Genomic DNA, 24,698 nt, shown 5'->3' with positions numbered 1-24,698 from the left:
CTGTTTGGTTTCTTTTGTGTCCTGTGCTGTATGAGACAGCATGATGTAACACTGTATGGATCAATTTAAGTGCACAAAAGCATTCTTTTCCAGGTAAGAAAATTTAAAGAACCTAATTTCTTTCTTAAAACATTTGATTAAATCATTTGAAAGGCAGATCTCCTTTTTTCCCATAGCAGGAATTACACTTCCTCAACCCACCTGCTTTTCCACAATCATTTTCTTCATATTTTTAGAGCAGATATAAAAACAGATGCAACAGCAAAAGCCTTACTATGATTATATCACAAACTTTCCAAAGGCTGTTCCAAAGTAATTTTTTTTCCATGAACTTGATATATATATGTTAGAAGAGTGAAAATTTAATAAAACTTACCTAAAGTGTTGGGTTTTTTTTCCCCTCCAATAACTGACAGAGTGTCTAGGTCAGTCTGGCAGGCAAGGAATGGTTTTACACCAGAGATACCAATGATTGTACTCTGATTCACTCAGTACACACCTATATTGTAAAATTCTACCGTCTTTTACAAAACTACTTTATTAATTAGAAAACACAAGAAGCTGTCATCAAGGCGTGGTTTACCACAACGTAAACGAGTGACCCATCTGGCAGCTTAACTCACCAAACAAAATAGCACTTTCCATGTAAAAGATGAAGTTAAGGCATTTTTAAAGCCACATGACAAATTAAAATAACTCTTTGCAAAGTGGATAGACTTCCATAGAACTCAGTACTGTAGAACTGAAACATTAATTTGCTACAGAGCAGTGGAATGGTTTACAGTAATAACAAACCCAAACCAGAACACAAACCATCCCCCACATAAATGTTTATTTTAGATGGTAAGGAAGACTAAGCTTTATTTCTATGTTAAACACTATCAAAAGTAATAGCCACATAAGTGAACTGATAAAAGATTTTGGATAACTGGCTTGTGAAGGCTTTGACATCTGCAGAGGGAATGCATATCTGCGGGTTGCTGTGTCAATTTACCTCCCAATTACCCCCTTCTGTAGTGGGTTTTGGCTTTTAGGACTGTAGTCTAGGCAAATATACAAAGCTTAAAATGAAACAGGGATAAAGGAGGCATTTACTACCACATTAGAGAACTGAAGAAAAAAGGCTTGAAGAACTGTACCTAATAAGTTCTTATACTGAGCAACTCTGAATAGGGGAGACTGGAGATCAAGACATTGACCACTCTCACACCTGCAGCTACCCAATACTCTCACATAGCTTAGGGATTTGTACTGCTGTCTCAAAGCTTGATTTGTTTTTTCTTACCATTGAGAAAGGTTAATGTGATTAAAGCTCTACTGAAGGTATCTCATCTTCAGTAAACAAAGTCATAACCTGCTTTTCACCAGGGCTATAAACTACACCTGAAAAAGCAAGAGTGTTAAAAACCAATTAGATTACTAAGAATATTTACCCAAAGTAGAGAACTGGATGAAGATAATCAGACAGAAGAAAACCAACATCAGCAAAAGCTGTATCATGCAGTCTAGGGTCACATCGCAGTAAAATAAGTGACTGTATGGAAACTTTCTCCCCAAACCCAACGGGCCGGATTCACTGCTGGCGGTGCACTTGAAAGCACTAATGCAAACCACAGGCATTAAAGGCTTGCATTAAAACCTCAGTTCGACCAAGATTGGACCCCAAGCTTTCCCCTGCTGCGGCTTGCACTTTACAGAGAGCACCAAGCTCTCTACAGAGAGCCCCGGTGTGAGTGGGGGAACCCACCTCTCACAAGCAGCCCCAGGCTCCTTCAAACCCCTCCAGCCTGGGAGAGGGGAGCAGGAGGGGCCTCCAGGAACGGGGCTAGCTTAGGCGCCGAAACCCAACTTTCAGCCCAGCTTTACAGCCAACGGCTGCTGCCCGCCAGACCCCCGCCCCACGGAGGGAAGGACGGAGGGAAGGAAGGACGGAGGGCGGCGCTGCTGGCCCCGGCCGCCCCCGAGCCGAGGGACCCGCCGCGCTCCCAGCGCGCGCTGCCCAGCCAGGCCCGCCGCCGGCCCCGCTCGCTTTGTATTTTTAAACCACGCCGCAGCGCGCGCGCTCCGCCCAATCAGATCGGCCGCAGCCGCCGCCGGCCAATGGCGAGGGCCCCCGCGGTTTTTAAACCGTCCCTCTCCCCCAATCGCCGCCCAGCGCGCTCCGCCCTGCCCCGCCCCCCCACTCTCCTCACCCCAACCGGTTCCAACGGGTATGAGCGCCAACGACCCCCTCGCGCTCGACCTAGCTCGGGAGTTGCTCGGCTTCTGACGTCAGAGCGGCATGCGGCCAATCCCGGCCGGCCTCTGCGCCGAGGGGCGGAGCTCCGGGCAGTTTGAACCGGCGCGGCAGCCAATCGGCAGCGGCGGGGGGCGGGTCCCCGGACGCCGCGGGTCGGGTTGCTGTGGCGGGCAGTGCCGCGGAAAACAAGAGGCGGTAAGTGCGCGGCCGGGCACCATTCGGCAGCAGCACCTGAGGGAGCAGAGCCCGCGCCGCCCGCTCCGCTCAGCCAGGCAAGGCCCGCGCAGCCTGAGCGCGCCGGGAGAGACGGAGGGAGAGCGGGAAGGAGGGGACGGTAGCGGCGATCCTGGGCGCAGAGGCAGCGAGGGGCTCCCACGGCGGGCGGCGCGCCCGGGGCTGAGGGGAGGATTCCTGGCGGGCGGGTGGGGCCGGGAGGGCGGCGGCGGCCGCTCCGGCCCCGGCGGGGCGGGCTGGGGCACGGGCGGCGGGGCCGGGCGGGCTGCCCGCCGCAGCCGTCGCGGGGGGGCGGGGAGAGGCGCCCGGCGGCGGAAGGTGCTGCGGCCCCGGCGGGGGGGCGCGGGGAGAGGGGCTGCGGCGGGGGCGGGGTCGGGCGCGCTGGGGCGGGAAGGCGCCGGCGGGCGAGAGGCGGGAACGGCCTGAGGCGCGGCCCCGCCCCACGCCGCCTCCCCACCCACCTCCCCCCGCAGGGACCCGCCGCCGACCTCGCCATGGGCAAAGGCGACCCCAATAAGCCGCGGGGCAAGATGTCCTCGTACGCCTACTTCGTGCAGACGTGCCGCGAGGAGCACAAGAAGAAGCACCCGGACTCGTCCGTCAACTTCGCTGAGTTCTCGCGGAAGTGCTCAGAGCGGTGGAAGGTGAGCGGGGCCGGGCCGAGCTGTGCTGAGCCCTTGCCGGGCCAGCCCCCGCCCCTGCTGCGGGCTGCTGGGAAAAGATCCCTGGTAGCAGCTGCTGCTTAGGCGTTAGTGGGTCAGTAGCTGCTTTATCTCATCCAGACTCTTCTTTCCCCTCTGTGTGTCCACAGACAATGTCAAGCAAGGAAAAAGGAAAGTTTGAAGAAATGGCTAAAGGAGACAAAGCTCGTTATGACCGGGAGATGAAAAACTATGTTCCTCCCAAAGGCGAGAAAAAGGGAAAGAAGAAGGACCCCAACGCTCCTAAAAGACCACCGTGAGTGTTTCTAGAACTCCCTCCCCCCACACAGAAAAAAGTATTAGTTCTAATTGTTTGATACTTAACTTTAATCACTGTCTCTCGATGTAGATCAGCATTCTTCCTTTTCTGTTCTGAACACCGTCCAAAAATCAAAAATGATCATCCTGGCTTGTCTATTGGAGATACAGCAAAGAAATTAGGTGAAATGTGGTCCGAACAGTCGGCCAAAGATAAACAGCCATATGAACAGAAGGCTGCAAAACTAAAGGAGAAGTATGAAAAGGTACAGTAAAAGCAATAAAACAATAGTTAAAGTCATGGAGCTCACTGTAAGTGAATTGTGTCTTGCACCCAAAGCATATGGGGTTTATAATTCTTAATGCTTACGTCAACCTCTGTCAGGCTTTAGAACACATGGAAAGGTATGCTGGGGCAGGTATCTGGAATCCTTACAGGGAACCTGGATGTGGGTTTTGCATGTCTAGAGATTTTACCAGTAAGATGCCTTACTACCAGAAAACAGGTCACCTGCTTGCTGAAATAAATACAGTCAGACTCCAAAGCACTGTGGTCATAAAATTCTTAAAACTGTCTGCATTGAATGCTCTTTTGCCTAAAGATGTAAGCATGAAAGTCCCAAGGTGGAAATCCTGCTGGTTTGCTTGCACTGTGTTTGATCTGTGCAGTGCAGTTGTATTGAAATACCAAAGTAGTACAAATTTGTCTTTGGTGTTCTATTGCTAGCAATTTAACAGCACTTTTCTTGCAGGATATTGCAGCATATCGTGCCAAGAGCAAGAGTGATGCAGGAAAAAAGGGCCCAGGTAGGCCTGCAGGGTCTAAGAAGAAAGCAGAACCAGAGGAGGAGGAGGAGGAGGAGGAAGAAGAGGAGGAAGAGGAGGAAGAAGATGAGGATGAAGAATAAATGAATGTCCTGCTGTAAAGATTTATGCTCAAAATCCAATATTTTGCTAAGAATGTGAACTCAAGTGCAGCTCATTGTTAGCTTCAGTATAAAAATCTGTACAGAATTGTGTATAGGTAATGTGGTTCCTTGTAGGGAGACTTCAATTTATAATGTAAGCAGTAGCCAAGGGCTGCTACAGTTCGGTTTGAGAAAAAAAATTGTTGAATGTTTCTGCTGTTTCTGCGTATTTAATGGTTTTATTGAAATTCAGTGACTGATAGCCAGGTGTTTCTTTTTAGCTAAGTAAAACAAAGGTAGCTTAATAGCTGATCTTATATTTTGTAGTATTTTGTTGCATTGTATTACTTTTTTAACAGTTTTGTAATAAAATGTTGTACATGATTATTTTTGTATTCATGATGTTTGTGAGAGGCTGGGCACCCCCAGGACGCTGGGATCCTGTGTGGGAAAGCGCTTTGCGGTGTTCTTGGGCTCCTGCTGTTACTGCAAAACTGGCAAGTCCCTTAAGCATTGACTTGGAGCTTTTGCTGCCACTTAAACTCTTTTAACTGATTTCCTCTCCCACATCCACTGCCATAAGTTGCAACTGATGCTTTCCTTGCAGTAGCATTTGCTTGTGCTACCTTTTGGTTAAAAAACCAAAAAGCTATTAAGTAGTGAAGTTCTTGATAATCGCTCTTGGATTATTTTCTTTCCCCGGACTGCTGCAGCACAGGACTTTGTTCTGGCATAGTAGCTGACAGTGAGTGAATTTTTGGAACTTTCTCTTGCAGAGCTCAGGGTCACTGGCCTTAGCTATAAGACAGATGTGGTTAGAGGCATGTCTTCCCAGATGTTGCCTACTCTCCTTCCCTCTCCCCCTGGCTCCAGTATTAGTGGCTTCTCATAAAATACACAGTTTGCAGAACAGCATGAAAAATGTTGGAATGTTATCTTCAGACATGCCAGTAGATTCCTGCAGAAAGAGAAGGCATTTATAAAGAACAAGTGCACTTGATATGTTCCTGTTAGTGGCTGTAACAGTATCACCAGTTACACTGTTTTTTGGTTTTCACTTTTTATTTTAGTTTAGTGTATATAAAGGCTTGAATCTAGATACCTAACAATATTTTCAACTGGGGAACTTGAGATCCTACAGCTAAACTAAATAGCTTAATTTGTTGAGCTAAATACCAGGAAATAACTTTTATTAGCCCTTGAAAGTCCAGCCCTGTAACGTGTAATGTCTAAAAAGTAATATTAAGGGCAGGCTTCCAAGATTTTGTTTAAAATGCCTCCCTATTGTCCACTAGCTTATGAAATACATTTGTGTCCCATTATTGTATTATGTGTAAGATAAAAAGTGTTTCCAGGACTTTACTATGGTAAATGTCACTGAGTAGGTCAACGATAACAGCACTTTCTGAAACAAGAAAAACAGTATATTCTTGTAAGTAGGGAAATTAAGTCACTGTAAGGGCAATTCAAACATTTTTATACTGGAGTAGGTGTTAGTCTTTGAGAGCCTTAGAAACCTGGAGTTGCTTTTTCTCCCCACCCTACCCCTGAGATACGTAAGTAGCATCAGAAGGATTAGCTGCTGTTTTATATGTTGCACATGCCAGAGATAACTTGGCATAGGTGGGATCAATGGCTCCATTTTTCAGGCTCAGCTTTCGGGAAGCCACAGGCTTTAACTGGAAGTGGGAGGCAGTGGTTCTGTGCACAGCACCTCCAGTGCTCAAGAACATTTTTGCTGTAGAATTTGCAGTACTACAGCACCTGTATCCTTTACTCAAAAATTCTTCCATCTAGAGGCAATTCCCTGTTATAGTGTGTACCCAAGATTATTCTGGTCTTGTTACCATATCCTGTTCAGATTTCCCCGTAGAAATGCACCATCACCTCCTCTCAGTTCTAGCATTCTCTCCCTGTGCAGAACGGTGATGCTTCAAGAAGTCTTTCTGATAAGATTATTTAAATCTTCTGCAGTGGAGGAGTAAAGTCAGAGTAAATTGACCAATTTGATTATTTGAAATGTTTTTTTTTTTTTTTTTTTTTTTTTTTTTTTTTTTTTTTTTAATTGGAACAAAATATAACCTTTCAGGTGTCCCACAAGTTGCACAGGTTGCAGAATTTTAAATACTGTGTCAGAATAAGAACACATCTTGAGATAATTCAGAATAAGGGAGCTCTTCTAATATATTTCTCAGTGAGCTAAAATAGCTTTTGGATTCTATTTTATTTAAACACTAATTGGCTAATTTAGCTTCAGCACAGTTTCTGCACAGATCACTGCAGAACTGCCTAATGTTGGCACTCTTGTGTTGCACGTCCTAACAATGCTCTGTGAAACACAGCCTGTGGGTTACTTTTGTTCATGATCTCATTCACAAATATATCCTGACTGCTGGAGAGATCTTTATTGTGAAAAATAGGCTGCTGCACTGCTCTATAGCCTGTCCCACATCATGACACAGATCACTTTGTGTGCACGCCAAACACTCTGCATCAGGCTGATCTATCAACTGAGAACGATGTCATGACTAAAGATAATTAGCACTTTTTAAAAAAAACATATGTTGTCCTTTTGGTAAGAAGGATGTTCAATATAAAGGCAAATGGAAAAGAGTACATGAAAATTACTGCTTTCAAATTAAGCTTTAAAAAGTATGATGTGTCAGGTCAGGGAGTTCATGTAATGCCCATCTGTGAGCACTTGCTGGAAAGGACTAATAGGTAATCAAAGTGTAAGGGGAATGTTTGGAAAAGATAAGGCTACAGAAGAAAAGCTAAATTAGTTTTTCACATCAGTGTTCAATATAGACAAACTTATGAAATAACTCACTGGAGGTGAACTTGGAGGTCTAAAACTAAAAGAGATGCCCCAAATGGTTGCAGGCATTGTGAGAATGCTCACATTGCACTAGACATCCAGCATAAAGACATCCCTCCCACACAGTAAAGCAGAGCAAAAGACCACCAAAAATAAGTCTGAGGTGGATAAAGAGGAAGAATGAGAGAATAACAAATGTAGGAAAGCAGTGTTTAGAAAGTTCAAGTTATTTCTAAACCAGTAAGCCAGGAAAAGCCCTGCACAATCAACAGGCCAGACACAGCAACATGGCAAAGCAAAAGAGCATCACAGCAATATGAGAAAACAGATACCTTTCAAACACATCTGTCATGGTAGAACTCCAACCAGCAACCAAGCCCCACGCATCCCCCACACAGTGGGATGGAGGAGAGAATTGGAACGGTAAAAGCAAGAAAACTCACGCCTTGAGATAGAAGCAGTTTAATAGCTAATATCATAATAAATGAATAAATTGTAATGAAAAGGAAGGTAACAAAAAGAGAAATAAATTAAGTGATGCAAATGGAAAACAACCAAACGATGCCCAGCCAGTTCCCAAAGAGTATCTCTCAGCCAGCTTTCACCCTGGTTATATGCTGACCCATATGGTATGGAATATCCCTTTGGTCAGTAGTGGGGGTCACCTGCCCCAGCTGTGTCCCCTTCCAGCTTCTTGTGCACCCCCAGCCTCCTCACTGGCAGGGCAGCGTGAGAAGCTGAAAAGTCCTTGACTAAGTGTAAATACTGCTCAGCAACAACTAAACCATCAGTGCATTATCAACATTATCCTCACCCTAAATCCAATTCCCAGCACTGTACCAGCTACAAGGAAGAAAATTAACTCATCCAAAGCCTGGGCATCCTCAGAACCAAGAGGGCTACCAAACTGTCCTAGGGACAATGGATGCTCAAGATACAGTAGCAATGCCTAGAAGAAAACTTTTTTAACCTTGTAGAGGAGCTTCAGGCAGTTTTCATGATAATTTTTTTTTAATAGAAGAGGCATGGTGAAGCATCTGTCTCAAATCCAAGTGTAAAAGGTCTTGAAACAAAATGACAGGACAGATGGTATTCATCCAAGAATTCTAAGGGAACTCAAGCGATGAAATGGCTGAACTTTGAACCATACTTTATATGTTTTTTTCACTTAAAACTGTCTTAAGTGCTAGAGGAATGGAAGGCCACAAATATGATACTAATTTTTAGAAAATATTCTGTGGAGGTGCAGAGAGCTTCAGACCAGTAATGTCCATATGGCAAGTTGGTAGGAGCCACAGTACAGCTGAGAGTTGCTGGACAAATGGCTAAATAGAACTTGTGATTTCACAAGAGGAAATCCTGTTCCATAGAGCTGTAAATATTCTTCAAAGAAATCTGTGAATGTTAAGGTAAAGGAGATCAGGTAGTTTTGGTCTACTTGAGCTTTTCTGGTCTACTTCTCATAAAAGAAATAAGTCACCATTGAAGGTCTTGGATGAATAACAAGAGCTAGCAGTGAAGATCTGCAAAGTCAGTGAAGATCTGCAGCCTGAAGTGACGGAACAGTAAAACCAGCAGGTGAAATATGGTGTAAGTACAAATTGTATTACATGTTAATATGTGCTCCCCTACCACATGTGAAGGGGAAAAAGCAGGCCTAACATTCAAGTCATGGGTAATATGGGGTAATATTACATTAGTCTTGAGGAGATGCTGGAACTGTAACAGATAATTCTGGGAAGACATAATGAATGTTTGCTAGAAAAGCAAATAGCATGTTAGGCATTATCAGGTAAAAGTGTTACAAGCAAAACACCTATTCAGTATTGCCTTATCATCTTCCTAGAGGAATAAAAGGTTTCCTTTTTCTTAGATCATCGAGGAACAAAGCCTATTTACAAAGTTGGTCTTATTTTTCCAAAGCAAAACCTATGGTCTGGAAAATTGTGAATATGCATGCGTGCGTGCATGTGTGTGTGTTTGTGTGTGTCTTGATTAGAACAGCTACAGACGTGGGAACTGACTTCAGTATAGACAGGCTTCAAAACTCCTATAACACTAATGAAGTTGCAAATGATTGTGGAGAAAAAAAAAAAAAAATTAAATAGGAGTTTTACCTTTGATGAGCCAATGATGTATAGAACTTTTTCCTCACAGTGTATTGTAGGCATCTGGTCTTTAACACTGGTACATAATCTAGAACATATTGTTCAGTGATGGATTATTTGCTGTGGTGGTTACTGTCACCAATCCCACTTCACTTGCCTTAGCATAGATTTATTTTTCTGTTTGTTTTCTCATTTTAGCTTCTATTTCTTTCTGCATCTTGAAATACCTAAGTGTTTTGCCAGCAAGCTCTGCATTCCCAAAAATTGCTGGGCCTCTGGTATGAGCTGCATCACAACCCATCTGCTTTTCTGTGATCCTATTTGAATCCAGTGTCAAGAATCACATAACAGAGCCCAGATGTCGAGCTCACTGCTGCTTCTCCAATGCACACAGCCCTTCAGGGATGCATTTAGTCTCCTAACTGTGGAATATCATAAGATTCAGATCTACCTGGTAAAAAAGATTACTCCCTACACAAATTCCTCAAATTACTTAATTGTCACAGGCCAGCACCAATTAGTGAGTGAACCTGTACATTGCTCTGATTATCCTAACATCCTGAAATCAACTATCCCCCTCAGCCTCAGGACTGAACATGAAGTCACTCACCAGAAAAATCTTTATAGCCAGCAGATCCAGTGGTCCACCTGTAAGTTGTTTGGCTACTGTCAGTATTTCCTGGCCCAAACATCTAATGGTAAAGTTTGTACCCATGAATCATTCCTTCAGCAGTGCTGGAGGGATGGTGTTTCTATGGACAAGACCACAACACTCTGAAAAGCCCTTTGAAAAATGAGTGGTTGATGATGTTATTGTCAGTGCTGCTACCTTGACCCCAACTCCTGCCTGGCTGAACTCTGCATGGACCTAGCACTGACTACTCCTTCAGGAATGAAGACCTTGAATAAGCCTTCACAATTCACCTATAGCTCACTGACTTGTCACAGCAGAGAAGTGCACTGCAGAGCCAGCATGCCTCTTCAGAAACCTTAAAACTTTTTGCATAAATCTGATGACACGTGACTGAAGTCTGCCTAGATTGAAGCAGCAGCTGGGTAAATTCTAGACTATTAAATAGAAATGCTATCTCTAGTCAGAAAGTGCTTGAGTTATGCAATGCCAGAAGCAGAGACAAGGTTAGGCAAGTGTCCTTGCAGCATCCTTTCACTCTTCCCTGCACTCTCTGACCACACGGATCCTTCTGACCTCTGAGTGAGATAGGCTGCTGTGCTACCTGGACTTTTGATCTGTTCTTGCATGTGCTTTATGTTTTAATGTTACATTCATTTCTTATCCTAACTCAAAATATTTTTCAGCCTGTCCGTCAGAGACAAAGGGTCATGATAATTCTGGAGCATGGATGCCATTTTTCTCATGACGACTTGGAAAATAATGGGATAATGTCACAGGGGAAAAAAAAAGTAGGAGTGTTTCTTATCTCCAACTGGAAACAGCCCATTCAGTATTACTTTATCCTCAATAGCCTTAATACCAATAGTAACCAGACCCCACTCTGCTATAGGGTTACAGAACTGTTTTCCTCAGCAACACCCCACACTATCTTACCTTCTCTCCCAGATGGCAGGACAGACGGCTTTCCTTTCCATTGCCAGGTTGATTAGCTCTAGAGGTTCTGTCTCTAGAGGTTCCTTGGCATCTTCAGGACGGGAAGGACTTCAGTGGATTTCTCAGCGCAACTGAAAGAGCAGCATGACAGAAGCCCTTCCAGAGCTGGACATGCTTTTTCTCCTGGTCAGCTTTTCCCAAATCTCCGCTTCTTATGAACTCACAAGAATCTTCCAGCAGGGTTCTAACTTTCATCCAGTTCTACTTTCCTTCACAGTTTCTGCTGTCTCAGAAATAAAAACACAAAAACTGCATTTGTAGCTGCCTGTTGGGCAATTGTGACAATTGAGGGCACTGGCAAGGTGCCGCAGTCATCCCGCAGGCTCAGGCTGGCAAGGCTTCCATTGCCAGGCGGGGCTTGGGGTCTCCTGCACAGAATGACACAGTGGGACAAAGTCCTTGGCTGTATGGAAGCACGGCTGGCAGAGGGGCATTTTTACCAACAGCCCTCAGGAGTGCCAGTTCCAGTCTCCATGAATCTGGCTCAGCTGCTTCCCACAAGTGCTAATGCTGCTTCTTGTGACAGGTCTAACTCAGGGAACATGCACCCGCACACACAGATGATTCAGAAGACATTGTACCCAAAGACCTACTGCTGTCTGATGTCAGGGCTTCTTGAAAGATACTGGCCTACATTATTTTCCTGGGGAAATCCTCCCACAAATTTCAAGACGAAAGGCTGTATTTTGATTCCTGTTTCCACTTTAGTGCCTTCACATGATTCAGAAAGCCCATTCCAAGCCGTGCTTCTTCATCTGAAGGCTGTACTTTAACAACTGTCTGGGCATGCTGCCTTCTTAGCTGACACACACTGCCACCAGCAGCCCTTTCCAGGGAAGTAAAATATCATCTCTCCATTCATTTTCCCTTTCTCTGGGATGTTCAGCCAGAAGGCTGCTATTGCCATCATGCTCATCTCAGGCATTAGGGTTTTTTTAAAATTATTATTATGAGTTAGAGCTATGCTGCTTCTCCCACCTTTCTGCTTCTTTTTCTGCGCAGGAGACATTAGTCTTGCACAAGAAACATCATGGAGTTGTTTGAATGTTAGACCACCGGAGGCAGGTCTGCCTTCACACTGAACCACGGCATTCACGAGAGCTGCTGGACACACCCAGCCCCCAGCCCTGCTTTAGCTGCACTCCACTTCGGAGAGGACAGTGTTCTTGTAGCTAAAACAATTGTCTTTCTTCTCTGTGAAGCATATTAGTAAGAACAAGTAAGGCTCTAACATGCAAACATACCTTCCCATCTTGGTGTTTGAGCAGCTCTAACTCCTCCTTACAGACTTGGATACTTGTCACCTTCATTGACCTGTTGACTGAAGGAGCATGCATTTTTCATCAGTCAGTTTAGACCCATCAGACCATCAGCCACCACAGACCATATGCCACTACTTTGCTGGAGAGTCTCCATCCACACTGTTCAGAAAAGCTACAGAGCAGTGCAATGTGGTAAAAATCCCGAGGGTTGTGCAGATACCTTAGTTTTAATATTGCCAGGCCCCATGTTACATGGTAATGGAGAACACTTCATTAGTTCCTCCATAGGAAGAATGGGTTAGATTTTTAGGATTTTAAAATTTTAGGATTTAAAATTTTACTAACCATTACCTGGGTAACTGAGATGTAAAATCCACACAAACACCTCTTCCCACTTTTCTGGGCTCCACAGCAGTTCCCACAGCTGAGGGCGTGATGAGGGAGGCAGCTCACACCAATGCACACACCTGAGGCAGCAGCAAGTGAGGCTCCCAGTGACAGGAGGGCCAAACTGGTTTCAGACTTCAGGGGTCACTTACAGTTTATGTTTTGAGTTTTATTCAAAACCCAAGGGAGCCAAAATCACCTACATTTTTTGATAGCCTATCACTTTTTCTAACTAGATTTGTTCTACGTAGAGAGTCCTTTTATACAGTCCCAGCCAAGCTACACAATTTACTATTCCAACACTGCAGGAGTTCAGAGTAGGCTTGCAGGGTAAGTAAAGTCAACAGCCAGAGGACCAAATGCTGGCAACCACTTCTGATGTTCCCTGAAAGTACATATTAGCCTGGAAGATAACCACTGACACTTCTCTGGGATTATTCTCATAGAAGTAAGCAGGATAAGATTTCAGAACACAGCAAGAGCTAGTATTCTCATGCCTTTCATAGCAATGAGAACAACCAGAAACAGAAACACTGCCAATTTGTTTTCCCTTGAGTTATTTCTTTTCACCTATTACAATTGATGGATCTAAGCTCACCAGCAGGGAATAAATAAATGCTTTTACAGAAACCAAGTTTGTGTTCAGTGGTGTAGATAATTTCTTCTTCATGTTCTCAAACTCCCCTTATTACTTTGCCTCCATAGATTCTTGCACAATTTGATGTTTTTTAAAGTAAAAGGAAAATTGTGCTTTATAGACAGCAAAATCTACCAAAGCACCTTTTGTGTTTTTACAGGCAGTGGTATGTTTTGCTGTTTCTTGTGAGAAGGCTCACAGATCAGAGATAAGCATAAAATTTTAACATCTCTGGCATGGTGTAATAGATCTCAAGATCAAGTTTCTTGATCTAGTTTTAGAGCAGCAAGTTGATAATTTTTGGCTTTAGGGACTGCAGTTTGGAGGCAAATGGTATGGAAGTAGCAGACAGTAGTAAAGGAGATTGGCTGGCATTAGGGAAAGAGAATGCATTGATTCTAAGATGCCATCAGTGGGGACAGTGTCTTTGGTACTGCCCAAAGTCTGCTGGTTCTCCTGGTGCCAGGATCTCTGGCAATAAAGAAAGACATCCCCTCCTTCCTATTGGTCCCTGTTTCCATACATAAAAGGGTGTTGCCTACATAATTTGCCTGTGCTATAAATCCAGGGTTTTGTCAAAAGAGCCTTTTGAAAACTGAATACACAAAAATGCACTGACAGATATGGCTGGGAAGCAAGAACTCCATTTGTAAAAAAAGCCCAGCAGATTTCAGCACTAAAGTTTGCTATTAGAACTTGTGTCTTTCATGCCCTGATTTAATTACATATTCCTTTGCTAAGGAACCTCCTCAGGAAAAAATAAAGTTTGATTGAAACATGTTCCTTGGTGGAAACAAATGAACTGAGATAAAGTACATTAAAAACACTACAAACTAGTCCTGACCTTTGGTTCTACTCTCAAGTTCATTTTCTATGAGCATATTAAATCTACCTAATTATATCAGGGCAGGTGATACAAAAATCCAAATATATCCATGTGACTGTTCTCAGTGGGAATTAAATTTTTTTATTTCACTGGAAAAAAACCTGAGTCCCCACAGATGCAGCAAGAGGTACCTAGAGAAAACCTAAAATAAACCACTTTTAATATTTATAAGTTTGTAACATTGAAGTTGTCTAGATTTTGAGATAAGGGGTTTCTATAAAGATAATAATCCATTTTTACTCTGTAAAAGTATAGTAAAACGAAAAATTCAAATATTTTATTTACTTCACCTAAAAAACAAGCAACCCATGAGTAAGACATACATAGGTTTCCCAGATTATCCCTAATAAATTTTTTAAAGATTTATACAATTTCTACAGAAACATACAGTGTATCAAAATCTGCATAAATCAAATTTATAAAATATGTAGAAATGCATAGTGATATTATCATCAACTTACAAAGCAAGAATATGGGAATTATTTTTTTCCAAGCTGGCTATAGTAGGAAAAAGTCATTACAGCAACAGCTTCTTATGATCTCATGTTTTGTAAGGTTTCATTCTCACATACAGATTCATATCCACACACAGCATCAGCTTTCAATGAATTGCACATAATACCCATTTCAAACACACACCTGCACAATTTATGTGCCACCATTCTTTCTCTTATGCATAGTTGTATGATTAAATTAATCTACCCAACACACAAATGGAGTCAGTTTTCGCACACACAAGGAACAAGTACCGGCACAAAACCTTCTTTTTCTTTTTTTTTTTTTTTTCCAGTTTCTCCCTCCTTTATTTTCTGTTTTTCATAGTTCTGAAAGGATAGATGAGAAGCGTAAAGAAACTAGGAAAGATGCCAAACTAATAGATCAGTGCAGACAGCCCTATAAAGATCAAACTCTGTCACCAACTATGATACATAACCCATGTTAACATCAATGGAAGCTGCATGCAATGCTATTCTAGACTTCAGGGAAGTACTTAGTCATACCTAATTGTGTGACGTGTTATAGGGATAACTGTTATAAAATCAGTACACTGATGTCAACATTTAAGTCACAAAATCTGGACAAAGGAAGTGAGGAGAAGTCGTTTTCCCTCCATCTCTCTATTCATTCAGAGTAAATATTTATATTCCGAAGGGAGTTTGCACCAACTCCTTTCCAGAACATTTTTAGAAACAACTTCTTCACATTCTACTCTGTACACTATAGCACCAAGCAGTTGGTTTTTTGTGTTTGCAATCCCACTGGAGAAGTTGCGAATGACAGAAATGAGAAGAAAATTAGTAGGAACAAATGTGGTTTCAGGATTTCCATTTCTCTTTTTGAATCTAAATCTGACATCCAAACTGGCTGACAGATGTCCTTATGACAAATTACACAGATGTGTTAGGAAGCTGGATGTTTTTTCCTAATTAAAAGTTTTAATTTTGATTAAAACTAAGTGATTTCCATTCAAAATTGCAATATAGATGAAGTATTTGATTCTTTCCAAGTTTTACATAATAGTGCAGATTTTTTGTTGTTGTTTATTTTAATTATTTTTATATAAGGCATGGTTTAAATAAGCAAATTAGTGCTTATAAATTCTTAACTGGATTTCTGAGGGTGCTTATCTCCACCAAATTGTACCACATTAGCACTAACCTCGACAGTCTTCCTTCCACCGTACCAAGCATTCAGTTGAAGTAGAGCAGCCAAACTGGCAATAGAAATTTGTCTTTGTTAACACAGTAATTACACAGGGTGGTACAGTTGGTCCCTACCCCTGGTGACAGCTCAGAACAACCCACTGTAAATTTCCAACAAATGCTTTCCTTGTGAAAGAGAGAAATGAAAGAGGCACTAAATATGTTGAAATTCATCTTCCAAAAAAGCAGCATGACTGTGAGAGAAGGCCACCCTGGCTAATAACCTGTGGCAGTGCTTAGTAAGATGTAAAATTAAATAAAAATATACAACAGGTTGATAATCACCAAGTTCTATGAAAATCTGGTTACTCCAACCTTTTCAAGTGTGTGTAAAAAAACTGCCTTCAGACCCCTGAGTGTAATCCCAAAGAAGACGACAACGCTTTTAACTATGTTCCTACGAACCATAGCTAACAGCACATTAATTTACCAACATCTTGAAACAAAAAGATGTAAACATCTACAGAGTTTAAGGTAAAGCAGTTTTGTAAACATTAACTGCGGATGATAATGTTATTGTAATAATCACAGTTCCTCTATGTCCTTCATCCAAGCCAGGAGGCTCACAGCTGTACAAAGTTAATAACTGCAGCAGTTTTCAGGCTATTTTCAGTCCTGCACAAATGAATGCGTCAGTAGGTAGGTTTTGTCTGTCTACACACTAAGGATGTTGTTCATTTCCCATTTTTGTGTTGCTTTACTGGAGTCACACTCTGAAATGAAAATTTGATGGAGGACTTCGGAGCGATCCAAGCACTTCCCTGATGGAATGTGAGTAAATCTGTGCAGATTCTGAAAGACAAAACCACCAGGAAAATGTGTTGGGTTTTTGTGCTGGGTTTATTTTTGTTTGTTTGGGGTTTCTTTTAACATTTTCTTTACATCTACAATATAGCTATTTTAAAAAAACAGGTTTCAGTGTCCCAGAACCGATCATTTCTATACTTGTTTTACTATTTGTTAAACCTAGCATTTTGCAGCCTTCATATGAAATCTTTGGTTCCTGTAGATCCCCTTGAGATGCCTCCTATTTCTTTTAGGCAACAAACTGCTAAGAAAATTAGCAAAGCTCTATCTAAAATGCTTCTAAGCCTTTTCATGCATCCTGTAACCAAACTAAAAGATTAACTCTTGAGGACAGCTCTATGAGGACTTCGCTGGGCAGATTCTCCTCCAGTAAGCCCTCACAGAAAGCAGCTGCACAACACCAACATTAACCACAGAGGGGTAAAAAAAGTACTAACTTGGCTCCCTGTTTGGCTGGCAGAAGGAAGAGTAAAGAATGTGAGAGTTAAGTCTGGCTTCTGGAGCAACAGGAGGCTGCCTAAAAAAGTGCAAACCTATTCTGTCAGGCACACTCAGGCTGACGCTTGCACATCTGGCTCCTTCCACACCCAGAAAGCTCCCATGCTCAAGTCTCCTGCATGTGGCTCCCCTCCTGCTTGCTGACCCTGTGTGCCAGCTGCAGCCCTGATTCACTAACTGATTGGATCCAGTGTGGAGGGGAAGGGAGCAGAAGCAAGCCCATGGCACTGTGGCTGGGCTGGGGCTCTGCAGCCCTGCCCCCTGCGCACAGATACCCTCAGCATGGGACCTTCTCCATCACCCCCACACCATCTCCATCACCATCACACACGTGCACAGCCAAATGTTGGTTCAGATCAATACCTGGCTCCTGCTGTCTGGCCAGATATGGAGGTCCTCTAGTTGGAGAGAAAAATGGGTGTCTAAACAAAAGCAACAGGCAGACCACCAGCAGCCCTGTTCTCGAGGTTTGCTTACAGGCACTGAGGCCCTGCTACTGCTCAGTGCTCAAGCAGCATGTTACACTCACCAAACTGGCACACTGTTTGTTGCAGAGACAACCAACTGACCAAACAGATAAAATCTTCTAGCAGCCTTAATTTACACAAGGCCACAACATTTTTCAGCAGTCCATAAGTGTTTCATTCCTTACACCTTCACCATTAGGGGAAACAGTTATACCCTCTGTACTGCACAGCAGTGTGCCCAATTTCTACATATCCTTGGTGGTCCTTTCATTCTCACCCTCCCTTTTTTCCCCTTCTAGAAGCCAGTCAGTGTTTTGTTCTACAGCCCAGACTGTGCTTACCGGGCTTCCTTATAACTTGAGGTAGTAAGCAAACAATTACACAACTGGTACTAGTGTAGAGGAAATAGATCTTGCATAAATGAAGTTCTTAAAAAGAAGCCAAGTAACATGCTGGGACACACTAGAATGGCTGGAGAGTTAAAAACGGCTATATTACAATATTTAAGCTGAAGTTGGCACTTATCTGCCACTGCTTATTGATTTTTACATTTCAGGTTTAAAGAAATTTGTCCGTCTATCCAGAACAAGGAAGCTGAGCTGGGTGAAAATGCTATTATGGTACCTGCTATTTCCTAGCTCTATGCAAACACCAGAAAATGTGGAGTGGCTTAAAGGATAACAACCAGATTTCACTGCACTCAACTGTGCCTGCATATTTCAGACAAACAACAAAGAATCCAGATATCCAGCAAATGAATTAATAAATATGCAATGTGCTAGATAGGCTGAAGAAAAATTGACACAAAATAGTTTTTTAGATGTAGAACCAAGTTATGTGTGGCTATATCCAAGGATAACATCACCCCTAGACTATTCAGTCTCACTTTTTTAGGAGACAAACAGAAATAGAAACTCAGACATTTTTTAAAGTAACACAAAACTTCTATGAATAAAGGACTTACAGATGTAATGACTAAATACACTGCAGCAGCCCTCACATGTATATCAGCCAAGTCCTTATTAAAAATTTACAGATTTTGCAATAGCATTATAACAGCACCACACCCAGGATTAAGAACAGAGCATGTTATTGTAATCAGAGAATGGCTAATGAACAGGAAATGAAATACTGAAGAAGACAAAGACAACACAGAGAGGCAGAGTAATCTTACTTTTACCTGACTCTATGTAGGCTTAAAAATATCTTCTGTCTTTAAACAGAGAAACACTTCAATTCAGACTGCCCAAAATTAGACCTAATACTGACCCTAGCTTCTAAATGCACTCCAGCATTTAAGCCATCTTCTCACAGCATATATGAGATAATGAAACTTTCTTGATACAGAGCATACAAGCAGAGAGGGTGATGGCACTATAAACTCTGTCACTGGTAGTGGACATGCTCTCTGCTTCCTCTGAGACAAGTGCTAACTCCTAACATACCTGTGGCAACATATGTAGCCTCATGGGATTTTTCTTAAAGATTTTGCTACAGAAAACAGCAACTAGAACTGCTACACAGAAGCATCCTTCACTAGAGGACGTTTTTCTAGCACGCATGTGTTTCTGAGAATGTGCCATTAACAATTTACTCTACTAGATTCAGTTAACCTTGTCATAGATCTTTAATTTCAGATATACACAAAACAATTTTTAAAAGGTACAAAAACCCAGTATGAAATCTAAAAACCTATTTTCTTTCATATATCTGTTGCATACCTTGAAGAACTGCCACTCCTTGTATTCGTTCTGATTACAGTGGGTAATCATAATTTTGGATCCATCTGGTCCTTTAGTTAAGCACTGATCGTACTGCATGAGTTGATTGGCCTCATTGATTCGGAAAAGCTAACAGGAAAAAAAAACCCCAAACATTTTTATAACAGTTGACTCAATGAGCATTTTAGAAGCATTGAAAATACAACAAAACTGCAACATTCAAAACATTTTCTGGTTTTATTACACCTGTCTTTCAGGAGGGTTCTTAATTTTGCATCACGCAATTACTATCATAATACTAAATTTCATGGATAACTTTCCTGTAGGACTTAGAAGATTAAGAAACTTCACCAGAAAGACAAAAAATGGCAAAGGGATTCGGGAGACTTCTGAAAGTGTTTGATTACAAATCTTTGTATGATTTGATGGCTGAACAACCCATTATCTTTATAAAAGTCTGATAGCAAGTCTTTGGTCCTGGACAGTAATTTCATGTGAAGACACTAAAACTTTGGCATTTTATCCATGGAGGAAATCAGTCTAATGCATCCAGATACCAAAAGATTATCCTAGCTACTTCTTACAGAATAATTGCTACAGGTTTTTTTGTGTATCGTGTGCAGAAAAAGTAGTTTAGGTAACCTTTTCATTAAATATCAGAATAAAAGAGACATCTCCAGGGGCTACTAAGAGCTAATCCACGTAGGATTTCAGAAAACATCATCTTACATGTAATTTTACAGTTGCAGTGACTGCCTGATTTAAGTTTACATTGGCTTAAATAAGGACTTTAAATTCTGAAAAAATTTCCAACCAGAAAAGAAGATACAAAGACAGAACAGCATGTTTGTGTGGTAGAGTGGGTAGGTTTGTGAAGATATAGGTCAAGTGCAGTAGAAGCCTGGATTGCAACCATCTAATACATCTAATTTGTAAATGAAGCAGAGACAAACTTCTGTTCAATTTCTTCTCTCGTGTGGTGGGAAATGAGTTACTGCACGAAAGTGTTTTATACTTAGAGCAAAACAACTTTGTGAAATAATTGATTCAAAGTGAGTAAGGATTAATTATTAAGTAAAGGTAAGTGGTGAATCAGGAGCAATGCTGAGAGATGAAGTTATTCTAAGGCAGTGATACTCTTACTTCTTCAGTTTCTCTGAAGAACAGATTATGAATTTGCATTTCATTTCATACCATTTATGTTCGATATGGTATTTTCAGACTGCTGTACTTTAGCGATGTCAGTATGCTTACGGAAAACCCTAATTTCCCACCTTTGTAGCTGGCACCTAGGTGACTTCATGCACAGGCTGAACAGAAAACCTGCCTGTTATCAATCTGTAGCAAGGAATTCTCCTTCAGGCTTGCCTCCAAGCTCCTTACCTGATTTCCTCCCATTCTGTGGCATGGCCCAAGCTCAACAAAGCCACCATTGGTGTGCCCCATGCTATCGATGCAGTAAGAGGTTTCAAAGCCTCTAATCTGGAAAAGAGGTTTTGCACTCTAAGTTAGTCTCAAGGGAAAAATAAGTGCTAAGGAGTTCAGAAAATTCTCACTTATCTCTCAAACCAGAAACAGGCATCTGACAGAGAGATTAGACAAACCTGTGTATGAAATTTAAATACTGATGTTATCTGTTCTGGGAGATGGAGCTTCAACCTCCCCATGCTAATTTGCAGGCTCTTCCATGAGTCAGAGTATGCTCATAAAGCTAGAGTTGCAAAGCTCAATTCCAAATTAATAACAGCAAAATATAGGACTTTCAAGTATTTTAATTTATTCAATCTCCTATCAGAGCATGTTCCATCTCCCAGATCTTCACAAACAAGCTCAGGAGCTCAGCTAAGTTGCTCTCATCTTGTGGATGAAGAGAAATGAGCTGCAGAGAAGTTATGCACAGCAGCAATTACCCACAGCCAGGCACAGCCCACTGACCCAGATGCTCAGATGGACCTTCTGCAGCAGCAATTACACAGGGAAAAAAAAAAAAAATTGATGAGGGGCAGACACAGGCACAGGGATAAAGAACAGAAGCCCTGTCATAAAGTATGTCTCAAGTGCTGATTATCTCACTCCCTTCTCAGAAGGGCCAACAAGCAGCTTTACAAAGACTTTATGACACAACATTTTTTCCAGACCTATTTTCTTTGCCAGAGCCTCTTTCCTCTTTGTAATGGTTTATAAAGTCTGGAGGACTAAGCTTAGACTCTTCCAGGGAGTGTTAGGGAAGACGAACCCCATACTTTTATACCCTATAGTTTGGCAATGCAATCAGTCTGGTGCTACAAACGGGGGGAGGGGGAACAAGATTTCTCAGATGTAGGATAACTAGCAGCCTGTGAAGAAGAGTTGAAGAAAACTTCAGGGAAGTTTCTGAACTTAGAAATTTCCTGTTGCTTCACCAGACCCACTTGCTTTTATCATGGATGATTTCCTGCAAGGTCGCCAGTATTATTTTATGCTCTTCAGACGCTTTCACCTTGGTGAATAGTAATATATACTGTACCTGCCAAACCCTTTATGCAGATTCCAGAGGAGGTCTAAGGCTCATACAGTAGCTGATGCTTTGTGCTAGCTTTTAGGTAAGAAATAAAGGTGGCATTGTTCGCCTGGTCCCTCAGATAAAAGATTAGATGTACCCCCTTTCACCGTGAACATGCTCTGTATCACTAATTCTCCTAAGAAATTAAGAGATGACACTTTCTTGGTGATAGGAGACAGCATAGATCTGTATTTTCTAATGCACTTTTAAAGTTACAAAGCCACATATTATATCCATCGCATCTTGGGAAAGAAGGTTGCTAAATTTGGTGGGACACAGGAGTTCTCCTCAGCTAGCAAGAAGATTTTCTGATTTTGCCTCAACAATCTGCAAAAGTGAAATTAATAGGAGAGACAAGGGCAAGGCTGGAACCAATTGCAGAGGGGGAAAAAAATCTGAAAGCAGGCAGGATACCTGCAGTAAGTGCTCTCCAAGGTGTGGGCTAAATGCCAGAAGGAGATGGGCAGAGTTCAGTGAGGTGTCCTGCACTCACCTGTGATATGCCAACTCTCTCTGTCAACCACTGAAAGGGCCACATCTGTAACCACATCCTTAATTTAGTGAAGTCATACTGCTATGCACTAATGCTGGAAACGATGGTTACAGAATCATATCAAATCATTACACACAAATAAGGGATTCACTGAGGCTGGGCATATATGAGTACATCCCAGTCTAGCAAACGCAGGCAGAATGTTCTCCACCCAGATTTTGGGATCTCTTCTCTAGGCCTTCACCTGATATTTTCACCTATTAATCTTCACCAATACTCCTACAGGCAAGATACACACTTTTTTCTTTTGAGAAAACCTAAATTCCAATTCTGGAAAAAAGTGCTTTGGACAGGGCTAGGTAAATTATCCTTCAAGGACCTGTGGAACTAATTTAAAAAGTCAAAAGTTAGATACAATTTTTTTCCTGGGGTTATATCATTATAGCTCTCTGGTTAGTATCATGTCATTTAGTATAGAAGTAATCAAATAGCCACATGTCAAGTAACAATTGCTTCCTTTTGAATTCACAATTTTTTAAAAAAAGCTCCTAAAATACATAGGAGTTATGTGCTGTACCTACCTCTCCCCATTCCACGTTTTTGGGTGGTAAGGGATAGTATGAAGTTATATCATATGCTATTTCTTCCATAAACCACTTAAAACTTTTGCAGTTGTGATCTTCACGGAATTTTTTCAGCTCAGCTATATCTCCATAGGGTAGGGCCTTTGTCTCTGGCCGGCTGGCATAGAAGTAATCTTTGTATTCGTCCCACCACACTTCTACAACTCTGACATAGTTCTGTGAAGAATAAAGACACTGTTGCCACCTCAAAGCACACATAAACAGGCCAGAAGCAACTCCTTGTTAGTAACAGAAATTTAAGGATTTATCCTCTTAAAAAGTGACAGCATGCAGCTATTATATAGCACTCATAATTTGTCACTATCACTAGACTATACAAGACATGTGAATATTATTTTCAAATGACAGTTTAGGACTGAAGCCAGCAAATTGAACTGGGCTGCTTAATGAGAGTGCAAAGTCTTTTCTAAGGTTAGAGACTGTTTATTTGAAAATAAAGTCTTTTCAGTTATGGGTGCAATAAAATGTTGCATTCATTTGTTGCTACCAGAACGGTAATTCATGGTTTCTATTCACCTTCTACAGTTTTTTAATGCAGAGAATGATATGCATTGGTCCACTAACAGGGAAAAAACCCAGCCTTAAATGGGTCAGCTATTTGGAGAAGGGGGAAAACTGGATATCTCACTTGGTAACAAGCCTCTCCCTCACTCTTTCCTCTCATTCTCTTCCATGGCTCTTATCTCTGTATTACCTGTACACATCTAGATGCACACCTCACTTTGTCCCATTCTTTCAGTGTTAATGACCTGGTGGTGTAACAATCTTAACAGATCTGACTAAAGGCACAAATTATTGTGACTTTTAATTTAATCCACATCCAGCATAAATTGAACAAAGCTATAAAAAAATGACATCTACTGTGAGGATAGGAGGGTGCCTGAAGAGGGGAAAAACCTATTTCTATATCCTGGCTTGTACAGAGAAGCAACTTAATATTTAAGAACACTCAGCAGTGTTCTTTTGCCTTAACAGACCAGCAGACTCATGTAAGGTGTTAAGATATGCAGTAAATATTTTTGATCAGCTTTTCAGAAGACTGAAATGGTTTTTACCATTTCAGACAAGGCAAACAAGCATCTTGCCTGCACTGAGCAATACACCTATCATTTGCTATCCTGTTGCACACTGCTCTGTCTCTACTCCCAGATATGTCCCCCTGGGCTCCCTTGTACTGGTCCTAGTCCTTGTTTCATCAAAATGTTAATCAATTCACGTTACTAATAAGTGACTTTTTTTTTTTTGGGGGGGGTGTGGGGTGTGTATGCCAGGTTAGTGTTTTACCATTCAGCTAGGCTGGGACATTGCCTTTGGAACTAACTGCTAGCTTGGCCCAAGCCATACTCTATAACCCTACAGGTAGTCATTGTCATAGGTAATGTCTAGGAAGATTGCTCTGGGATTGGAATTTACAAAGAGCTGGGTCTTTAGGAACAGGATCTACCAACGCCAAAACAGGGCACAAGAGAAAGCTTACACTGTATTACAGCTGGTGGAGGGGTCCGTGGCTCTGACCCAGGAAGAGGTGACAGGTCCGGAGAGATGGTCCCAAAAGGAATCGCCTTCCCGAGGCCCAGTGTCTTCCTCTCAGCTGCTGGCAGGAGGGCCCTGCAGAGGCTGTCAGCTCTTTAGTGATTGTCAGCTCATGATTCCAGCTCAGCTCTGCAGGGCAGCCTCCAGGCCAAGCCAGACCAGAGAGAGACGAGAAGGCCCGTGTGGCTGGTTCCGCACAGAGGTAGCTTTATTGTTGGTCCCCTC

The 24,698-nt window shown here is 42.1% G+C and overlaps 2 protein-coding genes and 1 long non-coding RNA gene across 4 annotated transcripts in view; 1 reads left to right on the top strand and 2 right to left on the bottom strand.

Moving 5' to 3' along the window:
- The first annotated feature begins 2,331 nt into the window (after positions 1-2,331).
- Positions 2,332-4,724, top strand: HMGB2 (high mobility group box 2). Of its 2 annotated transcripts, none has more exons than XM_069013736.1 (5): positions 2,332-2,434; positions 2,947-3,117; positions 3,285-3,430; positions 3,524-3,698; positions 4,185-4,724. In XM_069013736.1, the coding sequence occupies exons 2-5, from the start codon at positions 2,968-2,970 to the stop codon at positions 4,338-4,340; spliced, it is 627 nt and encodes a 208-aa protein (XP_068869837.1). In that variant the 5' UTR covers positions 2,332-2,434; positions 2,947-2,967; the 3' UTR covers positions 4,341-4,724. The 2 variants fall into 2 exon arrangements, with proteins under 2 accessions (XP_068869837.1, XP_068869838.1); XM_069013737.1 differs by having other exon boundaries at positions 2,427-2,511.
- Positions 4,725-6,349: 1,625 nt separating this feature from the next.
- Positions 6,350-12,577, bottom strand: LOC138109752 (uncharacterized). The gene is made up of 4 exons (XR_011150701.1): positions 12,507-12,577; positions 12,138-12,214; positions 10,834-11,116; positions 6,350-9,354 (listed from the first exon to the last, which is right to left on the bottom strand). It is a non-coding gene; the product is annotated as an uncharacterized lncRNA (long non-coding RNA).
- Positions 12,578-14,315: 1,738 nt separating this feature from the next.
- Positions 14,316-24,698, bottom strand: part of GALNT7 (polypeptide N-acetylgalactosaminyltransferase 7) — a 72,888-nt gene continuing 62,505 nt past the window's right edge. The window contains 4 exon segments of the mRNA XM_069013735.1: positions 14,316-16,560; positions 19,262-19,390; positions 20,645-20,743; positions 22,878-23,096. Of these exon segments, the coding sequence (XP_068869836.1) occupies positions 16,423-16,560; positions 19,262-19,390; positions 20,645-20,743; positions 22,878-23,096 (585 nt within the window). The 3' untranslated portion in view covers positions 14,316-16,422.

Source organism: Aphelocoma coerulescens, chromosome 4, assembly GCF_041296385.1.
Source record: "Aphelocoma coerulescens isolate FSJ_1873_10779 chromosome 4, UR_Acoe_1.0, whole genome shotgun sequence".
In the NCBI taxonomy this organism is placed as follows: domain Eukaryota; kingdom Metazoa; phylum Chordata; class Aves; order Passeriformes; family Corvidae; genus Aphelocoma; species Aphelocoma coerulescens.
This window is presented reverse-complemented; position numbering and strand designations above follow the sequence as displayed.